The sequence below is a fragment of the Xenopus laevis genome, chromosome 5S (assembly GCF_017654675.1).
Source record: "Xenopus laevis strain J_2021 chromosome 5S, Xenopus_laevis_v10.1, whole genome shotgun sequence".
Taxonomy (NCBI): domain Eukaryota; kingdom Metazoa; phylum Chordata; class Amphibia; order Anura; family Pipidae; genus Xenopus; species Xenopus laevis.
In genome coordinates this window covers 7,222,480-7,248,647 of record NC_054380.1, presented here as the reverse complement: position 1 = coordinate 7,248,647, position 26,168 = coordinate 7,222,480, and the positions used below count along the sequence as shown (strand labels likewise).

General features: G+C 43.6%; 1 protein-coding gene across 1 annotated transcript; it reads right to left on the bottom strand.

The window, feature by feature from the left end:
- Positions 1-5,309: 5,309 nt before the first annotated feature.
- Positions 5,310-25,037, bottom strand: kcnk5.S (potassium channel, two pore domain subfamily K, member 5 S homeolog; the record flags this gene model as incomplete). Its single annotated transcript, NM_001095512.1, is given in 5 exon segments — positions 5,310-6,923; positions 7,227-7,395; positions 7,950-8,116; positions 8,217-8,328; positions 24,582-25,037. Coding segments are annotated over 5 exon segments (1,443 nt in total). The 3' UTR covers positions 5,310-6,114.
- Between the last annotated feature and the right edge of the window lie 1,131 nt (positions 25,038-26,168).

Below are 26,168 nucleotides of genomic sequence, written 5' to 3'. Positions count from 1 at the left end.
TCAAGGTGACCAATTGCAAGTTGTGCTTCTGTTTGACTCTCCTCTGAAGAGTGACAGCATGGGATCCTCAAAGCAACGCTCAAAAGATCTGAAAACAAAGATTGTTCAGTATCATGGTTTAGGGGAAGGCTACAAAAAGCTATCTCAGAGGTTTAAACTGTCAGTTTCAACTGTAAGGAATGTAATGAGGAAATGGAAGGCCACAGGCACAGTTGCTGTAAAACCCAGGTCTGACAGGCTAAGAAAAATACAGGAGCGGCATATGAGGAGGATTGTGAGAATGGTTACAGACAACCCAAAGATCACCTCCAAAGACCTGCAAGAACATCTTGCTGCAGATATAGGTGTATCTGTACATCGTTCTACAATTCAGCGCAATTTGCACAAAGAACATGTGTATGGCAGGGGGATGAGAAAGAAGCCCTTTCTGCACTCACACAAACACAAACACAGTCGCTTGTTGTATGCAAAAGCTCATTTAGACAAGCCACAGTCATTTTGGCACAAAGTGCTTTGGACTGATTGTACAGAAATTTAGTTATTTGCAAAAGGTGCTTTGCATGGTGGAAGAAGAACACCTCATTCCAAGAAAAACACCCGCTACCTACTGTCACATTTGGTGGAGGTCCCATCATGCTGTGGGGCTGTGTGATTAGTTCAGGGACTGGGGCCCTTGTTAAAGTCGAGGGTCGGATGAATTCAACCCAATATCAACAAATTCTTCAGGATAATGTTCAAGCATCAGTCACAACGTTGAAGTTACACAAACTGTCCATGTTCGGCAGCCATCAAATTTAACTGAACTGGAGAGATTTTGTATGGACGAATGGTCCAAAATAGCCACATCCAGAATCCAGACACTCATCAAAGGCTATAGGAGTTGTCTAGAGGCTGTTACATTTGCAAAAGGAGCTCAACTAAGTATTGATGTAATATCTCTGTTGGGTGCCTAAATTTATGCACTTGTCTAATTTTGTTATGATGCATATTTTCTGTTAATCTAATAAACTTTATGTCACTGCTGAAATACTACTGTTTCCATAAGGCATGTTATATATTGAAAGGAAGTTGCTACTTTGAAAGCTCAGCCAATGATATACAAAACTCCAAAGAATTAAGAGGGGTTCCCAAACTTTTTCATATGACTGTATATACGTAGCCACGAGAGGACGCACCTCCAGCGACTGAGCACTTCTGTTTCTCATTAACTCTGGAGTCTGGAAGCTGTGTGTTAAATTGTTTCTATAAAAATCCCTTCCCTATAATTTGCTATTTATAAGCCCATTTAGCAATTTGTCCGTTATTCCTCGTTAAATCATGACAAGGTTTCTGGCAATAAAACCACAGGTCCCAGGCAGGTTCTCTGTGTATTTTTATGGGACCCTACGGCTGTGATCACACAGGGCAAGGTGGCGGCAGAAGTACAGTGGTAGCCCAGCGGGGCAGTTAAAATCCATTTAAAGTGAATCTGACACTTTATAGCGGCCGCACAGAACTAGACCTTCCAATGCTAAATGATTGGCATTTATATTGAAAAGTGTATAAATCCCATGCTCCGTGGTGTGTACATGTAGGTGTTTTCTGCTTCCCTGCATACAGTATAGTCCTCATGTGATTTTCCCCATCTCCTTCACATGAATTTGGTACTTGTGTTCTACTTCTTTTATCTCCTTAAACAAACAGCAGCCCTGCTTTATGAAACTTAGGGGCAGATTTATCAAAAGTCGAAGTGAAAATTCGAATTTCAAGCTAATTTTTTTGTACTTCGACTAGGGAATAGTCCAAATTTCAAAATTTATCATGATGGGGCAGACTTATCAAAAGTCGAGAGTGAAAATTCGAATTTTGAGCTAAATTTTGCGTACTTCCACTAGGGAATAGTCCAAATCTGAAAACTCCAATTTCAAAATTTATCATGATGGGGCAGACTTATCAAAGGTCGAAGTGAAAATGCGAATTAAAAAAATTCGAATTTCAAGCAAATTTTTGTGTACTTCAACCAGGGAATAGTCCAAATTTCAAAATCTATGTATGGTCTCTTTAAAAATTCAAATTCGATCATTCGCCATCTAAAACCTGCCAAATTGCTGTTTTAGCCAATGGGGGACCTCCTAGAACCCATTTGGAGTCAATTGGTGGATTTAAATGCGCGTTATTACTTTGATTCGTACGATTTGAATTCGATTGAAAATTGACCTATTCGCCCCCAAAAAAAACACTGATTTAATTTTGGTTGGTCTTTTTGAATTCAAATTTCAAAGTTTTTCAAATCTGCAATTCGACCCTTGATAAATCTGCCCCGTAGTCTATAGATTTACAGTGCGGCTTAGAGTCTCACAAGAGATTTCAATTCAGGGCCGACTCAAGGGCAGTCACCTTTGACCCTAGAGAGATTTAGAGATATGTGTGGCTTAATTTCCCTCCTCCATGATTTGTCAATGTCTGACCGTGACATCCAGGGCAGGGGTGAGACAACTGCAGGGAAAGGAGAAGGGCAAAAGAGACAGACATGCAGCAGATTGACCCTGGTGATAATGTACCTGTCAATTTTGTTTTCGTCCTGTTCTGGAGTAGCGGATGGAGCAAAAATCTACTTTCTGCAACCATCTTACTGGCATGTGGGTTAGCTCAATGCTGATCCATATTGTGTAGTGAGAATACTGGCATGTTTGGGGTTAATGCAGTACTGAATATTCTACAGTGAGCTAACTGCCACATGGGGTTAATGTGTAGTATGAAAAATTGCCGCACGGTTTGAATCCCTTTAACTTCAATGCGTTTGGTGACTACTTTTTTTTTTGCACGTTTTTGGGGAAGCAAAACGGATACAGATTCGTAATCATAGGCCTATAATTAAGTGCCCATGTAGCACAAAACGCGTAAGGCATTAATGATGTCGTTACCATAAAAGTTTTAGCTTTGAACTTATTCTACTTGGTAACTTTCATGGTTTTTCATAGCTTGTTCCAAATTTTTTGTGACTGATGTATACAGACTTTCTGCACCCCTTAATGAAGGTCTGGTGCACCTGGACCATGCTTTATTTTTGGGGAGTTCTCATTAACACACATTATAATACTATGGTTTACGTTTGGGGTGCCTCTTTTTGTTCTATTTCTATGAACGTTCCCTTTACAGAACTGCTGACTAGGGAGACCTGTGACTGGTGTAACTGTGAGAAGTAAAGAAATAAAATCGATTGGTACAGGAAACACATGACAGTGTTACTATAAAGCAGTGATCCCCAACCAGTAGCTCGTGAGCAACATGTTGCTCTCCGACCCCTTGGATGTTGCTCCCAGTGGCCTCAAAGCAGGAGCTTATTTTTGAATTCCAGGCTTGGAGACAAGTTTTGGTTGTATAAAAACCGGGTGCACTGCCAAATAGAGTTTCAATGTAGGTTGACAATCCACATAGGGGCTACCAAATGGCCAATTACAGCTCTTATTTGGCACCCCAAGAACATTTTTCATGCTTGTGTTGCTCCCCAACTCCTTTTACTTCTGCATGTTGCTTATGGGTTCAAAAGGTTGGGGATCCCTGGTATAGATAATTACTTTTTTTCCTAGAGTGATAGAGTATATTACGCTGGTTTTTCCATCCCAAGCCGAAACCAGAGCAGTTTGCTTTAACTTCTTTTATTGCAAAATATTAAAATAAATTACACTATAATACACAGGAATATCAGATATTTACATACAGTGTTTTCATTGGTACAAATAATGAAGGCTCTGCCTGACTTGTACCACAGGGGTCCCCCAAATCTTACATATCAGGGCCACACAAGAGCAACATCATTTCAGCATGTCCTGGTACAAACAGAGGAAGGCTAACGCTTGCTAAAAGGCCACCCATCCTCTTGTTTGGAACCCCAAGCAGTGTCACAGTTAAGAGGAATATACAACACGGAGAGCAGGAAACCTTCGATAGCGATAGGTCCAGTTAAAATGGGACCCCCCAGCCGTGGAACAGGCATCAATCACATATAACGGCACAAACATTGTCCGGACCCCACACACAAATATATCAGCCATTCCAGTTGGGAGCTTTGGGATGATTCGTCATCTGTACCTGGAAAAAGTGGGGTAATTGCTGCAATCAGTAGATATAATCCATTTCTGTCCCTATTATTTTCCAGGACAAACAGAGATGGCCAGCTATTAGCTCACTCATTCTGTCTGTCCATATGTCCTCAATAAACATGGCTGCTGAGATACTCATAGTAAGGCACACACAGTAAACTACATGTTAGGGCCCCATATAACAAATTGTGGCATCTAGATACGGCAGGGGCCACTAAACTAATTTTATGGATAAATGGTTGTGTTTTAGCAAGTCACCGTCATAACCCAACAACGTCTTGGTACTGAGTCTCCCCAGAATGAGCAACATAAGTAAAATAAGTAAAAAAAAAACCTCAAACCGCGGGCAGTTAACCCTTTCAAGGCCACTTCTAAACCAGATTTGCTATAAAAAGTTGTTTAGAGAAGACAGTGGCGGGGTGCAAGCAGGATCCATCCAGTGGTCCTTTTTGGGGAAAGGAGATACAGGTATCACAACATAGATATAACATACAAATTGTTCACACGCTCACACGTTACAAATATACAGTCTTCTGCCTCGTCACATGGGGAGGTCCCTATCCAATAGGAATGTTCCCAGCATCATTAAGCAGCAAATCAACACTGGGATATAAATAAGGGTCCCAAAATACAGCACCTGCATCTGTAGTACCCAACAATGGAGCTAGAGCCTTAAACAAAACACATAGTAAATATGTAGCCTATAAGGCTCATCAGCACTGAAACATGCTGCAGGCTCCACTGGTTTGTGTAAGGCAGCGATTCCCATGAGTAACATGAAAGTCACCACCCCCTTTGTTGTTGTTCCAGACCGTCTCAAGGATAATAAATAGCCAGTCCCAATGTCTATTTTTCAACCCCTTGAAATGTATATTGGACCAGTCTTGCTCCCCAAGACGTTCTACATATAAATGTGGCTTAGTGGAACAGAAAGGAGAGAGCTGCTTAAGGCAATGAAACTTGGGTCTGAATGAATGGCTCACTAGCCGTGCCGCATGAGGTTTTTATGTGAGGCTGAAAAGGAGAGCGGTAAAAAAAAAAAACTAGTTTCACATGTATCAGTCAATACAAGGATATGGAGTGTGACTAAGTGCTTTACATGAACATAACATATGTATGGCCACCTTGTTCTGTTTATCACCATTTAGGATCCAGCAATTTGCTGCTCCCCAGATTTCAGCAGACAGACACCGAGGAGGCTGCAAATGAATTTTTAAATAAAATTACTTTTTTTTTTTTTGGGGGGGGGACAAGTTTAATTTAAATTATAATAAAATACTTGTTCCTCCTAGACAAAAGGAATGTTACCGAGTATTAAAATGGAACAATCCAAAGAGCTGGTTCTAACCATCTTTCCAGGATAACCTTGAAGTTCTACTGGCCTAGAATGGAAAATTCAAGGTGCCCAGCTCTAGTTTAAAGTGTTAAAAGGCACTAGACATCTAGATTGCAAATGGTCTAGACACCGAGTTCTAGATTATAATGTTGAAGGCACCCCATATTCTAGACCCCAGGTTCAAGTTTAACCTAAAGTACCAATTATGCAAAGGTCCCAAGCTGGCATGGGGCAGATGTAAGAAGGCTAGCCCATTTTTAGTGCCACACAAATGTCTCTGAAATTAAATATGGCACATACATCCCATACAGAGCCAGAATACTGAGTTATAAATATAATCTATACATACAAAAAGGTCCATAGTCTCTTAGTTTCAAGTATCTTCATCAAGGAAATGAGAACTGGATCTGGTGAGGCACCAGAAGATATTGAAAATTTCTCATGTTTAGGAGTAAGATGGTACTGGTGGAAGTACCCCCATAAGGTTGAAAGAAGACCACACTGCTTTCTCCTTTATTATTCAGCCCAGTGTAAGAAAAAATGAAAGTCAGCTGGTTCTCCAGAAACAAGTTCAAAGAGCGTAAAATCCATTGGCTGCCATCCTGTCAGTCCAATGGTTCAGATTATTAAAATAAAACTCATTTTAAGGAAATTGCAATAAAGTGTTACTAGATCCCAAAACAGGCCAGAACCAGGTCACGTCACTGATTTGTCACTGTGCACTGTATTGTAGTCATTGAGGAGCTGCTCGTAAGGAACAGATGCTTCGGCATCACTACTGGAAAAGGAAGACTGCTCCAGGCAAGTGAATTCATCCTTCTGGGTTGGAGTCTGTGGCTCACCCATGTTGTCCTCATAGGAAGTCTTTGATTTCTCCTCATCCTCTGTGCTGTTGCACTCTTCCTCATTCACAAAAGTGATGTTGGCATTCTGGAAGATGAGCGGTTTGTAGTCTTTGGGTTTGTAGTTCCATGTGTCGCCCTCTTCTTCGCTGATTCGGTCCAGCTGGTTTATAAGAATGACTGTGTCTTCATCCTGAAGGGGCTTTGCCCCATTCTCTTTCTGACGGCTGTCTGAAAACATGACTTGATCATAGCCCATACCGTTGCGTTTGCTGTACATCACCATGAAGTCTCTTTCTGTGTTGGTCACACCACCATTGGCCGACGCATCACCATTCAGTATTTTCCCATGACTGTCCTTTAAACCATTTTTGCCAATCTGTTTAATCAGATCATTGTAGGTCTCTTCCTTCTTAGAAAGGAAGCTGAAAATATTGACATCCTTTGGGTTGGTCATTGGCATGGCCTTGGTTTGCTTAATCTGTGGATCACTCTCAAAGGACTCTTTTCGCCTTTTCCTTCTCTTCTTTATTGCTTTGTGCACTTCCAAGAACATGCTGACCTTCCAGTTGAAAAAGAGGGACAGCCAGGCCAGGCCAAGGTAGATCCAGATCTCCACAAAGTAACGATACAGAACATTGTAGTTCACATTGGGATTCACACCTAATGAGAAGAGAAGGAAATACATGATAAAATGTACCGGCACAAACACCGAGATCCATCTGTCCATTTCACATGACAGACTCAAGAAGTATTGATCTGATAGATGTTCCCTGTTGTGTATTTCATGATGACTAAGAACATTATCCATGATCATCTTGTAGTAGCAGCATTGTCTCTTCAATAGACATCTAACCCACAATGCCAAGGCTCATAGTCTATACTACAGAACAACAAAGATTTATTCCACATATTTCCCAGCACCGTTAAGAGGACAACTCCCAGCACGTACAGAAAGATACGAACCTGCAACATAGTCTCCAAACCCAATGGTGGTGATAGTGATGAAGGAGAAATAGAGACCTTCGATATAATCCCAGCCTTCTGTTTTCATGAAGATGAAAGGTGGGATCACCAAATGGACCAGAACCCCCCAGAGGATGAAGATGGCCGTGCAAGTGATCTGTGCCTTCCTCTAAAAAGCAAAGGGGAAATAATATTAGATACCCTGGTCTTCAGCCTACAGAGCCTCACCAAGGAGATCTCCACACTAGTCCAGGCTTCTTCCAATGCCATCAAATTTTTCTCCCCTTCAACCCAACTTAGAATCGTGCCTTGGATTGGTGTTCGGCCAGATGTTACTAAGCAAATGTTACGGGGCAAAACTTACCCCACAGCCAGGTATATTTTTTTCTAATAACTCCCAAGTCGGCCCCAGCCTACAGTAGTAACATTAGCAGAGAAGGGGATACAAAAATTTGACAGCAAATTCTGAAACCCAAATCTAGTTTGGAATAGGGGAATCTTATGCCAGGCAATATATGTGTCAATCAGCACTTACTGACTAATTAGATTAGGCACAAATAGGTCAGCATACATGCTTGCGCCCTGGTACACTTACTTGCCCAAGACTGATATGAGTAATGACAGTCAAAACTGTGCCACAAGTGCGCCTGTGGTTGGCATTTGGAGCGTTCTAACATAATGCCAAACAGAGAAATGACTAGTGTATTATCATCTATATCTTACCAAGGTGACACCTCTTTTAGTGAGGAACTGCCCCAGCCTCTTTGCACGTCCTCCGAAAAACTTTCCCAGGGCGCTGATCCACGTCAGGCAGAGGGGCACTCCAAACAGGCCGTAAAATATACAGAAGAGGCGTCCAGCAGGTGTCTTTGGGGCAATATTCCCATAGCCTGGGGTGGGAAAAAAAACACAAGATAAGCCATGAGCATAGAAACGCCTCAACCAAAGCAACAACTTGCAGGAACCCCGCACCATGAGGCACGTTCTCACCTATAGTGGTGATGACTGTAGCAGCAAATATGACAGCGTTGGGCCAGTTCCAGTTGTTAAATGTAGTGTTCCCCGTGATGGTCACCCCTTGCCCTGCAGCATTGGATACAGTCTGTGAGGAAAGAGCACAGAACATGTGGTTATATGTATATTGCATAACCCAGAATGCACAGCTGCACACAGGAATTCACAGATTACCTACACAAATAACCAGGACTCCCAACACTCATTGTTAGAGATTTTGGAGGGATCAGTTTTGGTGCAAATGCAGAATTAGTTGAGCAGCGACAAATCTCCCCTGAACTGCCTTCCCGCCGGCTAGAATGAAAATCGCCAGTGGGACGGCACTCTTGAGTGCTTTGTTTTCCGAAGTTGCCTCACGATGAAACTTCGGACGACTTTGGAAAACGAAGCAATTGCCATCCCGCCGATTATTTTCATTCTAGTCGGCAGGAAGGCAGTTCGGGGAGATTAGTCGCCCCGAAGAAGAGGAGATTTCTTGCCGGGCGACTAAGCTCCCCGAATCTGAGCGTGTGTCTCTGCCCTTACAGCTGGTTCCCTTCAGTCACCCAGAGGAACGGGTGCAGGTGGTCACATACGACCTCCACTTCAGGCACTTGACATGCACTTAAGAAAGGGGCCCCTGGCACAAAAGTGGGATTAGCGACTGTATTCCACTTCTCCCAATTCCAACAGTGGATAATCAATTTGAAACTCATGTGAAGACAACGGAGGCCAGATGTGGAAATAGGGGTCACAGGGGCACCTTGTATTTGCCAAATATTTGATCTACTCCCACAATAGAAGCCTGAAGCCCCCCCCCCCCCCCGACACCTGCAAACACACTCTCAGCCCCCACCAAATAGGTTCAATTAGGAGAGGGGCTTCCCTCTATCTTTTACATGTGTAACATTAAAGAGGTTGTTTAACTTTTAGTATGACGTAGAGAGTGATATTGAGTTATTTAGATTTTTTTAGCAGGTTTCCAGTTTGCAATTTCAGCAATATGGTTGCTACGGTCCAAATTACCAGAGCAACCATGCATTGGTTTGAATAAGAGACTGGAATATGAATAGGAGAGAGCCTGATCAGAAAGATGAGAAATAAAAAGTAATATTTTTTAGATGGGATCAGTGGCCCCTATTTGAAAGCTGTTAAGAGTTAGAAAAAAAAACTTAAAGGGATACGGTCAAGGGAAATTTTTTTTTTTTCAAAACACATCAGTTATTAGTGCTGCTCCAGCAAAATTCTGCACTGAAATCCATTTCTCAAAAGAGGAGATTTTTTTATATTTAATTTTGAAATCTGACATGGGGCTAGACATTTCCCAGTTGCCCCCAGTCATGTGACTTGTGCTCTGATAAACTTCAGTCACTCTTTACTGCTGCACTGCAAGTTGGAGTGATATCACCCCCTCCCTGCCCCCCAGCAGTCAAACAAAAGAACAATGGGAAGGTAACCAGATAACAGCTCCCTAACACAAGATAACAGCTGCCTGGTAGATCTAAGAACAACACTCAATAGTAAAATCCAGGTCCCACTGAGACACATTCAGTTACATTGAGTAGGAGAAACAACAGCCTGCCAGAAAGCAGTTCCATCCTAAAGTGCTGGCTCTTTCTGAAAGTACCTGACCAGGCAAAATGACCTGAGATGCCCCTACACACTAATATTACAACTAAAATAATACACTTGTTGGTTCAGGAATTAAATTTTATATTATAGAGTGAATTATTTGCAGTGTAAACAGTGTCATTTAGAAATAAAAACTACATGATAAAAATCATGACAGAATCCCTTTAAAAAGACTGTAAAAAATAAATAATGAAGTCCAATTGAAAAGTTGCTTAGAACTGTCCATTTAACCAGCAAATGCTACCTGCTGATTGGTTGCTATGTTAGGCACCTATAGAATGTGGTGGGAATAGAGATTTAGCTGTTTAACATTAAAAACCCTGAAAGACAAAAAAAGATCAGGAAAATTTTTTCTGTGGCTGTTTGTTTGGGGGCTAAGTAATTCTAAAGACACATTAACAAGAGCAGTGTAGTCTGTAGCAGCCATACAGGACAGGGAAAATAAAATTGGAAACAGTTAATAAAATAAAATGAGGGTCTCTGCCCTGAAGAGCTGACATTCTGATGGGTAGCCAACAGACTCTTGCTGGGGAGACTGGGAGTTGTAGTTTTACCACAATAAGGGTTCTATGATATATACCGGCAGTTCACCAAAGCTGCCAGCAGACCCAAAATTCACATGGAGTCCTGTCGGCAGCAAAAAGCCACGTGTGAAACGTGAGGCAGGCGAGCAGCTGGCTGCAATTCCGCTCTTATGTAATGTCAGTGAATTCCTCCTGTACAAATTCGAGTGCAGCTCCGCAATGCTCTGCAGCCCCTCTGTATCCCCCAACCTGCTCCGCATCCCAGGAGGACACACATAATTCACACATTTACTTGACTTTCCCCTTCAGCGTTAAATGGATTCAGATGATCCAATAGGAACTTGTCTAGAGCTAACCAGGGGCTCCAGTTCCTTCTGATAGAAGTATTATTGGGTGAAAGTAATAAGCCCCCTCTTTCTTTACAGGCCTGTTCTGCAGCTTCAGCTTTGCATGAACGTCATTGTTCTCCTTGATCTCAGTGCAGCAAAACAACAGAGCTGATAGAATTACCTTCTGGCTGATAAGTGAGCAATAAAACCCAAACTCCTTAGGGGAAAACTCTCACTGCTCCACCAATAAATAAAACACAGACTTTGCTCCTGGTCCCGTACCAGCGCCACGTTCTAAATTTCTGTAGCAAAGTCCACTTGGTGCTGTCAGTGGCTTCTTATTACTAATGACGCACATCTTGGGGGGAGTTAATAAGCTCCCTAGAAAGTTTGTGTCACTTTTTTGTGTTTCATGTGGGAAGTGGGAACTGAGCATGTGCAGTGCCACTGACACACAAAAGAAGTCCTAACAAGCTCCAAGATGGGGAACTGCTGGGGGCAACATTGAAGACTGCACAGTTTCTAAAGATATATAAACACAGCAGTCAAGGTGAACAAAAACAATGCGGCAGCTCCAGACTTTTGCATCAACCCAGTTATCTAGGAATAAGCTCTCACATTGAGCCGTGATTGGCTGTCCCCCCTCCTACTGTGCGTCTGGCAGGGACAGTTAGGACACGCCCACCCCTCATTTGAAACAGGGACCAGAGAACATCTATAGGGAGCTCCAATAAAGGGACTATTTTTAAAGAGAATATTAATTTTTACCACCATTTAAAAGCAACACCATATATTATTTGTTATTGCCTACAAAATTAGGGCTATGTCTCCTTTAAGAGATTTTCAACCCGACCCCTAGGGCCCAATTTCCAGCTCAGGGCCCATCATGCAGAGACCCCAGACAAACCAAACTGAAGAAGTGAGCTTAAAGGACAAGCAATGACTGGACGAGGGGAGGCGTGATCCCCTATAGTGACCAGTAAAACTCACACATTATCCTTGCCCTGTCCCCTATGGGAAGTTTCCATTCCAAAACCTTTAAAGGGATACTGTCATGGAAAAAAATTTTTTTTTCAAAATGAATCAGTTGATAGTGCTGCTCCAGCAGAATTCTGCACTGAAATCCATTTCTCAAAAGAGCAAACAGATTTTTTTATATTTAATTTTGAAATCTGACATGGGGCTAGACATATTGTCAATTTCCCAGCTGCCCCAAGTCATGTGACTTGTGCTCTGATAAACTTCAATCACTCTTTACTGCAAGTTGGAGTGATATTGCCCCCCTCCCTTCCCCCCCCCCAGCAGCCAAACAACAGAACAATGGGAAGGTAACCAGATAACAGCTCCCTAACACAAGATAACAGCTGCCTGGTAGATCTAAGAACAGCACTCAATAGTAAAATCCAGGTCCCACTGAGACCCATTCAGTTACATTGAGAAGGAAAAACAGCAGCCTGCCAGAAAGCATTTCTCTCCTAAAATGCAGGCACAAGTCACATGACCAGGGGCAGCTGGGAAATTGACAAAATGTCTAGCCCCATGTCAGATTTCAAAATTGAATATAAAAAAATCTGTTTGCTATTTTGAGAAATGGATTCAATGCAGAATTCTGCTGGAGAAGCACTATTAACTGATTCAGTTTGAATTTTTTTTTCCCCATGACAGTATCCCTTTAAATAAAGGGCTGTGGGGCACTAGGGATGGGATGATATTTCTGTAACAAACGCTCCTTTTCATCGGTGGCACTTGCCGTTCCCTGACCAACGTCACAGTCGTGGGAATTCCCAGGTCCGGGGGCGGGTGCAGGGGGGGGTTAGTGAAGAGGGTGTGGGGCGCGTGTAGGTGAAACAGTTCATTGTAACCATTTGCCTATCTGGGGGAAAGAAGCCCAATTCCCAGCTTGATATTCATAGAGCCCCATCTGGTTCCACCCACCCAATTCCTCATATTTCCTGAAACCAACTTAGTTTTTCAACTTTGGGGGGAGGAGGAAATTAAAGTATCAATGTATGAAACAGATACACTTGGGTCACAGTTCTGTAACGTCACCTAAAAATTGCAATTTTGCACTTTCCTTGTACAACTGGTACTTTTATTAGTCCCGTTATTTGCTTTATAGCCGAGGGCTGGAATTAGAGGTGCATTAAAGGGGCAGTTCACCTTCCAAACACTTTTTCAGTTCAGCTGTTTTCAGATGGTTCTCCAAAAATAAAGACTTTTTTCAATTACTTTGCATTTTTAATTTTTTACCGTTTTTCCAAAATCTAAGTTTAAATTGAATGTCCCTGTCTGTGGTGAGTTTGGCAGCTCAGTAATTCAGGCGCAGACTCTGAACTGTTACAATTTTGCAACATTTAGGGGCAGATTTATCAAGGGCCGAATTTCGAAGTAGAAAAAGCTTCAAAATTCGACCATCGAATTGCAATACTTAGACTTCGAATATCGAAGTCGAAGTTTTTTTTACATCGAATTTGGCCATTTGCGGTCAAAGTTAAATCATTCGATCAAAAAAAAATTTCAGCGATCGATCGAATGATTTTACTTCGACTTAGTAAAAATGCTTGGAAAAAAACTTAGAAAATTGCTCTAGAAGGTCCCCATAAGCTAACACAGCACTTCGGCAGGTTTAATTTGGCGAAGTATTGAAATCAGAGGTTTTTTTAAAGAGACAGTACTTCGATAATTGAATGGTCGAATATTCGAATGATTTTGCTTCGAATCGAATTCGAAGTCAAAGTCGTACTATCCTATTCGAGTATCCAAAAAATTACTTCGAATTTTTTTACTTCGACCCTTGATAAATCTGCCCCTTCGTTAATACATTTCTCAGCAGCATCTCTGGAGTATCAGCAACTATTGTATCAATTCTAACAGCTGCCTTTAATGAAACTCAGAGATTTAGAACAGAGGATCAACTTGCGAGGATCAGCTTGTGACTGGTTAATGCGGAGGAGGAGCTAAGTCCATCTGTATCTCTTGCTCACATGGGAGGGGGTGGGGGAATTCTAACAGGGTCGGCGACCCCCCCCCAAATTGGTTTAGAAGGTGAAAAATGACACTTTACACTTCAATATTAGAAAAACACATAGAAAAAACGGAAAATAGAAAGTCATTGGAAAAAGTTTGTTTAAGGTGAACTGAACTGAAAAAGTGTTTGGCAGGTGAACAACCCCTTTAATAACCTTTTTGTAGATGAATTTGTGGGGTCCCCACACTTGCTCCTAAGGGGACCACTTTTCTTTCCTATTCCCTATATTAATGATTTCCCTTCACTCAGCAAAGGGCAAGTTAAAACTCTTGTCCCATTTGTACCATATAGACTCACGTGCCTGAATATTACATAGGAAATAATTCCCCCACCCCCTCCCATGTGAGCAAGAGATACCAATAGACTTAGCTCCTCCTCCTCCTCCGCATTAACCAGTCACAAGCTGATCCTCGCAAGTTGAAAACCCCGCCCCCCCCACTCTTTAAATATTCTAATACTTTATGGCTACAGGGAAAACACTTTTAGAAACAGAAATTCTGCAGATTTATAAATGAATCGGGGCTTGCAACTAACCAGCAGATCTGATACCGAGGGGCTGCATTGTGCAACCTGCTGGGGAACGCATTTCTAACGACACTTTTTTTTAACCCCTTTATTGCTGTAGGTACCGCTATTTCCTACAGACTGGAGCAGCATTGAGATTTAGCCAGAGGCCGGAGTTAGAAGCCACCCAGTGAGCCAATGAGATTCCCTGCTCAAATGAGCAACCAATCACAATTAGTGGAGTTAATTTACAACCTGTTGGAATTTTTGCAGTAGTGCAGTAACCCATGGCAACACACCAAAATATAGCTCCCCATTATTCTTCCTGCAGCTGGAGTAACAGAAGTAAATCACTGATCGGTCGCCATGGGGTTAGTGAATTAGCTGCTATTAGTGAAATACAAACTCACAGCACCTTAAAAGGCAGAAAATTAATACATTTTTGCTGCCATTCAAAATATGGGTAAATACCAGTATATTTTTTAACTGGGCACCAGGTGCAAATCTGACATTGCAGGAAACCAATAGGAGCCTCTTTATTGGCCAGAGGGACTGGATCGGCATGTGCAACAGCAGCAAATAGCGACCGCGCCCTTCCTGTTTTGAAGCGATCAATCAGGAAGTGATTCACCAAACGTTACTCAGGGGGCTGCGCTATACGACTTACTCACTCCACTTTAGAGCGCCTGCTTGTGGACTGAGCCTGCAAGGGGCTAAAGGAAACGTGATGCAATCACATGACTTATTTCATCAGAGTGAAGCACAATGACATCATCACCTAGTAAAGGGCAAATAACTGGCAGCAGTAAGATAATGAGTTTTTCCTTTAAAGTGATAGTGTAAAAGAACAGCACAGTTCCTGCCAGTGCCATTGTGTAAATGCTGTCGTTACTGCTGTTGCTATGCTCAGCCCAGGCGTCAACATGGTGGCTCCCACCCATAATATATATGTTAAACAAAACACTGCCTATATGAAGTCTTAGTGGAACCCATTAGATAAAGACAGTGGCCATAGACGGAACAATTACGATCTTTCTTGGAAAAGAAGTTTCCAAGAAAGATCGTTCCTTTCAATACACACGTGTAGAGCTGAATGGTCAGATATACAATAGAAACAATAGAATTCTACCTGTATCTGAAAATTCAGCAGTAACAATGGGCGATGTTTGGGTTCCTTCAAAGGTTCTAGATAAAAAATTTCCGTCCAGCCCGATATCGGTCGGCTCTTTTCCCACCATACACGCAACGAATATCGTACGAAAAATTTGTTTCGTACGATATTATCTGTGCGTCTATGGCTTTTTATTATTATCTCCCACTGGGAATCACAGTTTTCCTATAGTGGCAGGGGTCCTTTGTATGCCGGAGTGCGAGTGTGCCCACAGAAATGCCAGTAAAGGGTTACATAATGTTTTTAGGAAGAGCAGAGATATCTTGGGAGCTGCTGGGAATTGTAGTTTAGCAGTTGCAGTGGGATATCCCTTCCCCCCCCAGGAGAGGGGCAGGAAACCTCATACTGTCATCAGCAGAAATGAATTTCCCCTTTTATCAGCAGGTGCCACCGGCCGCTCTCGCCGAGCTCAGCACAAAAAAGAAGCAGTTTGTGGTTTCTTGCAAATGAGGCCGCAGTGAGGCCCTCGGGAGCCGAATTACTCACAAGCAATGGAAATCCTGCAGCTCCCTGATACGTTGCTGCTCCAACTCACTGCTGCCCCCGTTGGGTGTTTGTGAGGGGGGTATGGCTGGCAAGATCAGGTTTTTACTGCCCATAATGGCAATTGCAGACTGTGGGGCAAGATGGTTGAAGAACAATGCCTGGGGGTTCCCATAGCCACGATCCAGGCTTTTATTACGATGGGAAGAAGTGCTTACTATAAGGCTAATGTCACGTGGGGTGAAGAAATGCCCGAAATTGCTTACACCACATCCCACTGATTTTATTGGAAGCCGCTGGCACAGGCGTAATCTGCCCAAAAATGTACATGGGAGTTTTTTCAGTGGCTTGAATTAGCAGTGTCGGGCAGTTCTGCGAGGGTCCATTTTTTGGAACCTGTACCCGCAACCTGCAATCCGCAACCCGGACCGGCAACCTGCATTCTTACTCGATTGGACCCGCTACCCGACCCGCAAGTACCTTATCTGCAACCCGAACCCACTGACCATCAAGAATCGGGTGCTGTCAAGTGGGAGTGACATCATCAGAAGTAGGCATGGTCCGAAAAAGGGAGTAAAAATCGTTATTGATAAGACCCGCAAACCCACCGTCCCGCGTCTATAGCCGCATCCGGAACTTCTACCCCCAATCTGCTGGGTACCGCAGGTTTTTGTGGGTAACACGCGAGTACACGACCAGCTGCAGGACTCTATCAGGCAGTGTCAATGGAAATAAAAGAGGCCCCAAGCGCAGTTTTGGGCATTTTCCTACCCCTTGTGAAATTAGATCTGTGCCCACCACGGAGAGTCAGGGAAGGTGGTGGAGCAAAAATATTCATTATTTTAAATCTGTTAAAACAGGAAGTTGGGTGTGTTTATATATAGTATAGTGGAATTAAGTCTACTGGACTTCTGGAAAGTCCAGAACTGAAAAAAGTTTCAGAAAATCCATGTGCTTTAGAATCAATTCTACTAGATACTCTAGTCTATAGCATGACCTGGATGATCTAAAAATCCAAATAATCATGGGTGACCTGCAATTTCACGAGCACTGGAGGTCACTCACAACCCCCCCAACACACACTCACGTGGGCCCCTAAACAAAGGAAGTGGCTCTTCTTTCTGTATGATTATGCCAAGCATTTAGGGGAAGACGGATTAAAGGCACTTGTGAGGGGACATGATTAGACTTTACAAGTACATTAGAGGACATTATAGACAAATAGCAGGGGACCTTTTTACCCATAAAGAGAATCACCGTACCAGACGCCTCCCCTTCAGACTAGAGGAAAAGAAGTTTCATTTAAAGGAACAGAGTAGGGGGTTCATCACAGTCAGGACAGTGAGGTTGGGGAATGCACTGCCGGGTGATGTTGTGATGCGGATTCAGTTAATGCTTTTAGGGCAGAGACACGCGCTCAGATTCGGGGAGATTAGTTGCCCAACTGCCTCCCGCCGGCTAGAATGTAAATCACTGGCGCGATGGCAATCAGCGCGCTTCGTTTTCTGAAGTCGCCAGAAGTTGCCTCAAGAGGAAACTTCGGCAACTTCGGAAAACGAAGAGATCGAGTGCCAACCCGCCGGCGATTTAGATTCTAGCCGGCGGGAGGCAGTTCGGGGAGATTAGTCTCGCCAAAGAAGAGGCGATTTCACTTAAAATGTATTCGTATTACATGTGTACTATTTTAGAATCTTGTAATATTCACGGAGTGTTACTTTAAGGTTAGGTAGTTTAATAGTTTGGTTGTATAATTGGTGTAAAGGTCCCCATAGACGCAAAGATCTTTCGTTGGTGAACGGTCGAGTTCAGTGCAATCCAACCAATCCGTAAAATTATCATGAAGTTAGTGGGAATTTAACGTTTGTGCATAAAATTGATCACCCAGGACAAATCGTACAGTTAAACGATCGTCTCATGATAACGAAAAGATCTTTTAAAGATCGTTACATCTATGGCCAGTTTAACTCGTGTATAAATCTCTTGAACAATTCAGCCGTCATCTGTAGTCATCGTTTCTGCTTGTTTAACTTGGAAAAACAATAAAAATCATTAAGGGCAGGGGCACACGGGCAGATTCGGGGAGATTTAGTGGCCTGCTGACTCATCGCCTGCGGGGCGACAATCTCCCCGAACTGCCTGCCGGCTGCTATAATGAGAAAACGCCAATGCACTCGCGTCACTTCGATTTCTGAAGTCGGCCAAAGTTTCCTAGTGAGGCAACTTCGGGCATCTTCGGAAATTAAAGCGATGAGAGTGCGATGAGAGTGCACGCAGGGCTGCCATCAGGGGGGGGACAAGTGTCCTGGGCCTGAAGGGGGGCCCGGCAGTGCTGGATTTTCTAAAGAGCCCCCCTTACAAGCGTCCGAGCCGTGCGGCCATTTCACAGGTTGCCGAATGTGGAAGTGCCAAAAAGCCGAAGTCCAGAAGCGGCGAAAAGACACAAAACCAGCAGAAAATTAAAGTCCTAAAGCGGCGAAAAGACCCGAAGTCACGAAAGTAGGCGAAGTTGAAGTCCTGAAGCCTTGAGTTAAATTCTACTGAACACCAGTTTGTGTGTTTTTTTTAATCCCCTGGCCACCAATGTATTATTTTAATATTCTATAGGCCCCTGCCACCAATGTTTTTTTTTTTTTTTTTTTTAAAAATTTAAATATATTTTTAAAAAAATATTTCGGGGCCCCAATTTTTTTTTAACTTATAAGGGGGCCCTGACCATCAATAGCTTTTTATAACTTGTGTGTGTGTGGGGGGGGGTTATTTTTTTAGCGCTGATGTCTGTGTGGTCTTTTAACTGTGATGTGGAGTGGGCAGGATATGGGGGTGGGGCTTTGGCGTGAGTGTGGGCGGGGCCCAACAAATTTTGTTGTACGGGGCCCCGTGATTTCTAATGGCGGCCCTGGTCACACGCCAAAAGGATAGAAAAAAACCCCAAAACCAACCAGTTTTGACAATAATTGAAAGCAACTGAACTGGAAAACATTTTAAAAACTGCACCAATGACACAGAACATGAGTTAATCTACAGCCTATTCATGGCACAGAGGTAAACGAGGGGCCCCCAATGTGAGGATCTAAGAGTGCTGATCCCTGAACAACAAACGGGATTAAATTTGTTTCTTTATCTGCACTGAAGCGCGGAGCTGCACCCTGAGGAACCGGATCCCCTGCAAAACTGAGTAGGGACTGTTTGTTCCTTTCCTTTTTTTTGAAGCAATGTAGCATTAGTTTGCTCTCCTGTTTCCCATCAATCTAGGCTTCCTGACGGGTGCGTTAAATCAGATGGAATCTGCTACATTGTTTCAGAAGTCAGAAACAGCAGTGCAAAGGACTGAAAGAGCCACAGATCTAAACTCCAATGTGGCAAAAAAGAAACAAATGATTCCTAAACTTTCCACCGGTGAACAGGCTGTCGGGCCCCCTCTCCAGCTAAATCCTTTCTCTTTCCCATCATTACTGCGCCTCAATGGATTTTCCGGGGGGTGCGGAGAACCATTTAGCACTTACACAACAGATTAGGCCCCATGAACAGAAGCCCTTTGTCTGTGCCTTTCTCCAAACTCAGTGACCTCAAAGGAACAGACAATGAGATGAGCAAATATTAAAATATTTATTAAAAAGATATTGCATGTGTGAGAGCCTGACAATTTGGTGGAACAGTAACACCAAAAAAAGTATTAAAGGAATGACGATAAAAGGTTATGTTGCCCTGAACTTGCAAAACTGGTAACTTTTCTTTATATAAACAAGCTGCTGTGTAGCCATGGGGGCAGCCATTCAAGCACAGGATACACAGTAGATAACAGATAAGTACTACTATAGTTTATATAAACAAGCTGCTGTGTAGCCATGGGGGCAGCCATTCAAGCACAGGATACACAGTAGATAACAGATAAGTACTACTATAGTTTATATAAACACCTGCTGTGTAGCCATGGGGGCAGCCATTCAAGCACAGGATACCCAGTAGATAACAGACCTTCAGTTCCCTATCAGGTCCTGCTAGCTGCTGATTGGTTCCTGTCCTACAGTGCAGTGAGCTGAGTGCACAGCCTGGAAATTCAGGGAGCAGGAAGTGGAGCGAAGGGAGGGATTATTAGGGTTTTGCAGAAATATTCAATAAATCAGCCTGAGACACTAAGGGGCCGATTCATCAAGCTCGAGTGAAGGATTCGAAGTAAAAAAACTTCGAATTTCGAAGTGTTTTTTGGGCTACTTCGACCATCGAACGGGCTACTTCGACCTTCGACTACGAATCGAAGGATTCAAAGTAAAAATCGTTCGACTATTCGACCATTCGATAGTCGAAGTACTGCCTCTTTAAAAAAAACTTCGACCCCCCAGTTCGGCAGCTAAAAGGTACCGAAGTCAATGTTAGCCTATGGGGAAGGTCCCCATAGGCTTGCCTAAGTTTTTTTGATCGAAGGATATTCCTTTGATCGTTGGATTAAAATCCTTCGAATCGTTCGATTCGAAGGATTTTATTGTTCGATCGAAGGAATAATCCTTTGATCGTTCGATCGCAGCATTTGCGCTAAATCCTTCGACTTCGATATTCGAAGTCGAAGGATTTTAGTTCCTAGTCGAATATCGAGGGTTAATTAACCCTCGATATTCAACCCTTGATGAATCGGCCCCCAATTGTTTAAGCACAATTCTTCTATATCTAAATGAGTATAATGCACTGGTACATTCTTGTTTTTTACACAATGTGTAGACTGGATTTACTGGGCTCAGCCTTTCAGTGATTTGGAAAAGAACAGACGTAATTACCCCATTCAATAAAAGAGAAGCTCCGTCCCAGGCTCAGCCAGTTACACCTCCTGTGAATTTGCAAACGAGCCATTGTGCCAGTCTCCCCGGAACAGTGGGGCTGCAGGAGGCGCCAATTAGTGAAACGAGCGGTGTTTACACATTATACATGAATTTAGAGTTGAGAACTAAGCGGCACATTCCTCAGAATCGGATAGGAAAACTTGCCCGACTGGTCTGCCCTGGGTTTGTATTGGGAGCACTTAAAGCCCTACAGGGCTCCATGTTTGCACTGTGCAACTGTCTGTGTCTGTGCAAGAAAAAGGGAAAGCAAAAAAGTGTGAAATCAATAAAACATCTGGCGGGGTGGGGGTCAGAGAGAATCCGTCATTTTCCTATAGACACAAGTGCACAGGGAATACAATGACGCTTTATAAATCCTTTACAATTGTACAACTCCCAGCATCCCGTGAGAGCTAGAAGTCAGCAACAGCTGCGAGGCTGCAGGTTGCACTCCAATATGGAATACAAACATGCCATAAAACAAACATACAAGGAACACGGCTTTGAACGAAGCCACAAGAGAGGAAATTGTAGGAGTGATTACAAACAAACACAGCAAAATGTTTTAACCATGCCAACCCCCCCCCCCCCCCCCCCAGCCAAAATGAAATACCCTACAACTGCTGCCAGGAGTTTATGGTCTTATCCGCAGCCTCCTTCAGCTCCTGCTACAGTGGTCAGAGAATGCAGAGTGTTGCAGTTCAACAACAACTTTGTAGCTGAAGGTTGGGTAATCCTAGTATATTAATATTTCCAGATCTTCATGAAGGATGTACTTATATGATTTGCTTACGATGGGTCAGTGCCACTGTGACAAGATGTACAGTTATAGATATAGCTAAAATCTCAGCCATAAAGCAGGGCAGGACTGCTGCTTACAATATGGATCAGAAAGGGCTTTTTCAGCCACTGGGACAGAATGCTCTGTTATACAGATAGCTAGAATCTCAGCTGCCATAAAGCAGGACAGGACTGCTGCTTACAATGGGGATCAGATAGGATCTGTGCAGCCACTGGGACAGAATGTTCTGTTATACAGATAGCTAGAATCTCAGCTGCCATAAAGCAGGACAGGACTGCTGATTACAATGGGGATCAGATAGGATCTGTGCTGCCACTGGGACAGAATGTTCTGTTATACAGATAGCTAGAATCTCAGCTGCCATAAAGCAGGACAGGACTGCTGCTTACAATGGGGATCAGATAGGATCTGTGCAGCCACTGGGATAGAATGCTCTGTTATACAGATCTCAGCTGCCATAAAGCAGGGCAGGACTGCTGCTTACAATAGGGATCAGATAGGATTTGTGGACAGAATGCTGTTATACAGATTCTAAGCCATAAAGCAGAACAGGACTGCTGCTTACAATAGGGATCAGATAGGATTTGTGGACAGAATGCTCCGTTATACAGAAGATTCTCAGCCATAAAGCAGAACAGGACTGCTGCTTACAATGGGGATCAGATAGGATCTGGGCCACTTTTACAAAATGCTCTGTTATAAATACAGCTAAAAACATACAAATATAGCTATAAAGTCACAAGACTTTACAAAAGATAATAAACAGTTTCCAGGCATAGATAAAAACGTTATTATTGATGACAATGTCCCCTTTAATGCTCCTCCCAATCCTCGATACAAAAAAAAATCCTCCTTGTGAGACCACGGGGACCCACTCCTGACACCGCTCTCCTTCTGAAAGACATAAGTGTCCCTTGATCAAAGTATCGGGATGTCAGCGCTGGAGGAATCTATAGGGAGAGGCCTCACCCCACCCTCCCTGTGAGTTCAGATTCCCTTGAGCAGCGCAGGGCCCTTATCTCAAAGCCCCACCTACCCCAGAGCCATCAGGAAGTTAGAAAGTGAGTTTCACAGCTCAGCGCCCGCCAACAACTCAACAAACAGAAATTATAAAGTGCCTTTAGTCACACGTCTTGTGGGGCAAATAACCCAGACTTCACTCTCTGCACCAAAGGCTCAAGCCTGTTACCCACCCTCATCCAATCTCTATTACCGCTGCTCCTTCTCAGTCCATGGAAAGTGTTTCCCACCAGCTCAGAGATTTGTTGCACAGAATGAAGAAGCTTTTGTTGCAATGATACATGACAAACATACAAAAAGTTTTTGCTACAAAGTATCAAAGTCACAGACAATGTATCGGCCTCTTTTATTGTCCTATTAACGAACAGTGGGATTTTAGATCTGTAGTTGGGACTAGCTCTGACTCCCCATAAAATTCAGTTTGGAGCCAGCGACCCCCAACTCTCAGGATTAAGCAAGTGAAAGCGACACTTGGAGGGAAACAAAAAGCTTTAGTAGAACAAAAGCCCAGCTGGCATCACCCGCACGCCAAGCACCTGCTCAGCAAAGAGACCAACTGAAATTTTCCTGCTTGTTCCCAAGCTGCAGTGCTCGAACGCTGTACACCAGGGGCCCATGCCAGTATGAACCCCTTAGATCAGCACGTGTTCATTATACAATGCAGACAATGGACGCGGATAGTTACGTCACAGAGCTTGCAATCTAATCAGTGAGGCTCACTAGACGAGGATTGATACACTGTGTCTTGGAATCTCAGAAGTTACAATGAAAATGTATCAGATTAGAATGTTGTGAATCATTCTGTGCCCACTCATGCAGCTCGGCAATACTGTACCCACAGGGGGGGCCTGGCAATGCCATGATCCCACCCAGACCAGGCACAAAACAAGGTCTGTTCATAATGAAATATAAAGATATAGATCTCAATGCTCCTTTCTGGCTACAGACCCAGATGGGCACAGTGCCAGCAAAAAATTTGTCATCATCATCATCATCATCACATATCTTCCCTCGAGTACAGGACGTAACCCGGACTGGCACCTCACTATTTAGAGCATACATTATAGCTGGGGGTCCCATGGCACCCAGAGCATTAGATCTCTACCCGCTGTGCCAAACTGATTGCACCAAATACTCAAATAAATGGAAACAAAACCTCTGTAATCTCCATAAGAGAATAGTTTCCCAGCTAATTCCCCAGGAGAGGGGACACCTTCCCACCTGGCAACCATGGGAGAGGCAAAAACAGAGCTGAATGTCTGGCACTGAATGTTTCATATGCCCAAACTTCATGTACTCCTTAAACTAATCTCTCATTCGTGTGCCCAGACCCCTGGCATTCAAGAACCTGTAATTCATGCACAGCAATCAAACCACTGGCAATTAAACTCCAGTCTGTGCCCATCAGGCAGAGCCGCAGCCAATATCCTACACACACTTGTCTGTGCCCAGCTCTGCACCCCATGCCCAGCTCCAAACTATAGTCTATACCCAGAACTGGTTCCCAATGCTCAGCAAACGTTACCAGTGCCCAGCATTCTCAGTCTATACCGAACAATCATTACTAGTACCCAACACTCATCCCCAGTCTATACCCAGCACTAATTCCCAGAACTCATTTCCAATCTCTAACCAAAACGCATTCCCAGTGGCCAGTACTCATTCTCAATCAATAGCCAAAAAACTCATTCCCAGTGACCAACATTCATTCCCAGTGGCCAGTACTCATTCTCTATCTATAGCCAAAACTCATTCCCAGTGGCCAGTACTCATTTTCTATCTATAGCCAAAAAACTCATTCCCAGTGACCAACATTCATTCCCAGTGGCCATTACTCATTCTCTATCTTTAGCCAAAACTCATTCCCAGTGGCCAGTACTCATTCTCAATCTATGGCCAAAAAACTAATTCTTAATCAATAGCCAAAAAACCTCATTCCCAGTGACCAACATTCATTCTCAATCTAAATCTCATTCCCAGTGGCCAGTAGTCATTCCCAGTCTATACCCAACACTCATTCCCAGTGCCCATGACCCAGTAAAGAGCCCACACACCCACCTCCAGGATTTCTTCCAGGTCCCTGGGGCTGAGGCAGGAGTGCTTGGCCAGAATCTTCCCCTTGTTCTCCTTGTAGAGCTGAGTGGCCGCTTTCCAGTTGGGCTCCTCCAGCACCTGGAATATGGCGGCCCCAATGGACAGGTAGAAGATGACGGCAGATGTCAGGATGGGTCCCCGGTCCACCATGTTAGTTAGAGGGGTGCGCCAGGCTCAGTTCCCAGGAACAAATAATTCCAGGCTCATGGGATCCCCCTCTCCCCGAGATGCTTGAACTTGACTCTGCGCATGCGCACTCTACAACCCGAGCCAGTGCAGGAAAGTTGCGTTCAGTAGTGACCCGCTGCCCTGAGTGGGTGTGTGAGTGGGAATATCCTCTGAGCCGAACTCCATACGCCCCACACCGACCCACCGCCCGTCCTGAGCATCGACTCAGCTGCTGCGGCTCCTCGGGGACACGTGTCTCCTACACTGAGCTTTCGCTGCGATCTGCGCTTCATATCGGGACGGGGCGGGGTCAAGGCTGAGACACGCCTATGGGCGGCTCCCTCTGGGCCGAATAAAGATGCAGAGCTGATACAGGAAGTTTGGGGAAGTTGTGCACTTGTTCAGTTTGTGGTTTAGTTCTTATTATTCTTCTTATTCTGCCTGTACTTATCATTATTATCCTACAGTATCTAGTAGTTCTATATATGACACTAGAGCCATGAATATCCTGGAAATGATAAACTTATACATGGTGCTTGGTGATGTCATCAGTCAGGAATGGTGATGTCATCTATGTCACATGACTCTTAATGTATTTGTTGTAAAATATAAGGATATTACAGCTAAAGATTAACTAAAGAAGTAGGTAGAAATGTTGTACATGATGTTTTGTGCTTCTGTACCAGCCCAAGGCAACCACAGCCCTTTAGCAGTAAAGATCTGTGTCTCCAAAGATGCCCCAGTAGCTCCCCATCTTCTTTTCTGCTGATTCACTGCACATGCTCTGTGCTGCTGTCACTTACTGAGCTTAGGGAGCCACTCACAATATACAGTACACATAGAATAGAAATGTCACAATAGAAGGCTGATTAGTAATTAATACACATAATTTCTACATGGCAGCACAGAAACCAGTGCAATTAGCATCAGAATTTAATAATCAGCAAACCTGTAGCATCAGCTTATATTACAGGGGAAGCTCATTTTCTGCTGGATAATTAGTGACGAGCCCTAAGCTTAGATTCTCAACAGCTGCTCAGAGCCCACTGAGCATGTGCAGTGCCACTGACACTCCTAACAAAATCCTGTGACAACCATCCATGTCTGTATATGGAAGACTCCACTCCAAAAGCTTTCAATTGTTGATATCAGCCACCCAGGGAAATAGCTCAGCATGCTGTGGGCCGCCGAAAAATGGTCAGAAATTGTCAGAAATCGTCAGAAATTTGGGGAATGTAGAGAAACGGGGATGGAGGATGGGTGACAGAGCAATAACTCCCGGCAAAAATCATAGGAGTTGACAGCTCTGCACTCCTTTGGCTATGGTGGTTGAATGCACAGACAATTTGTAGAGAACTGTATATGAAAGACTGTGCTGGGAAC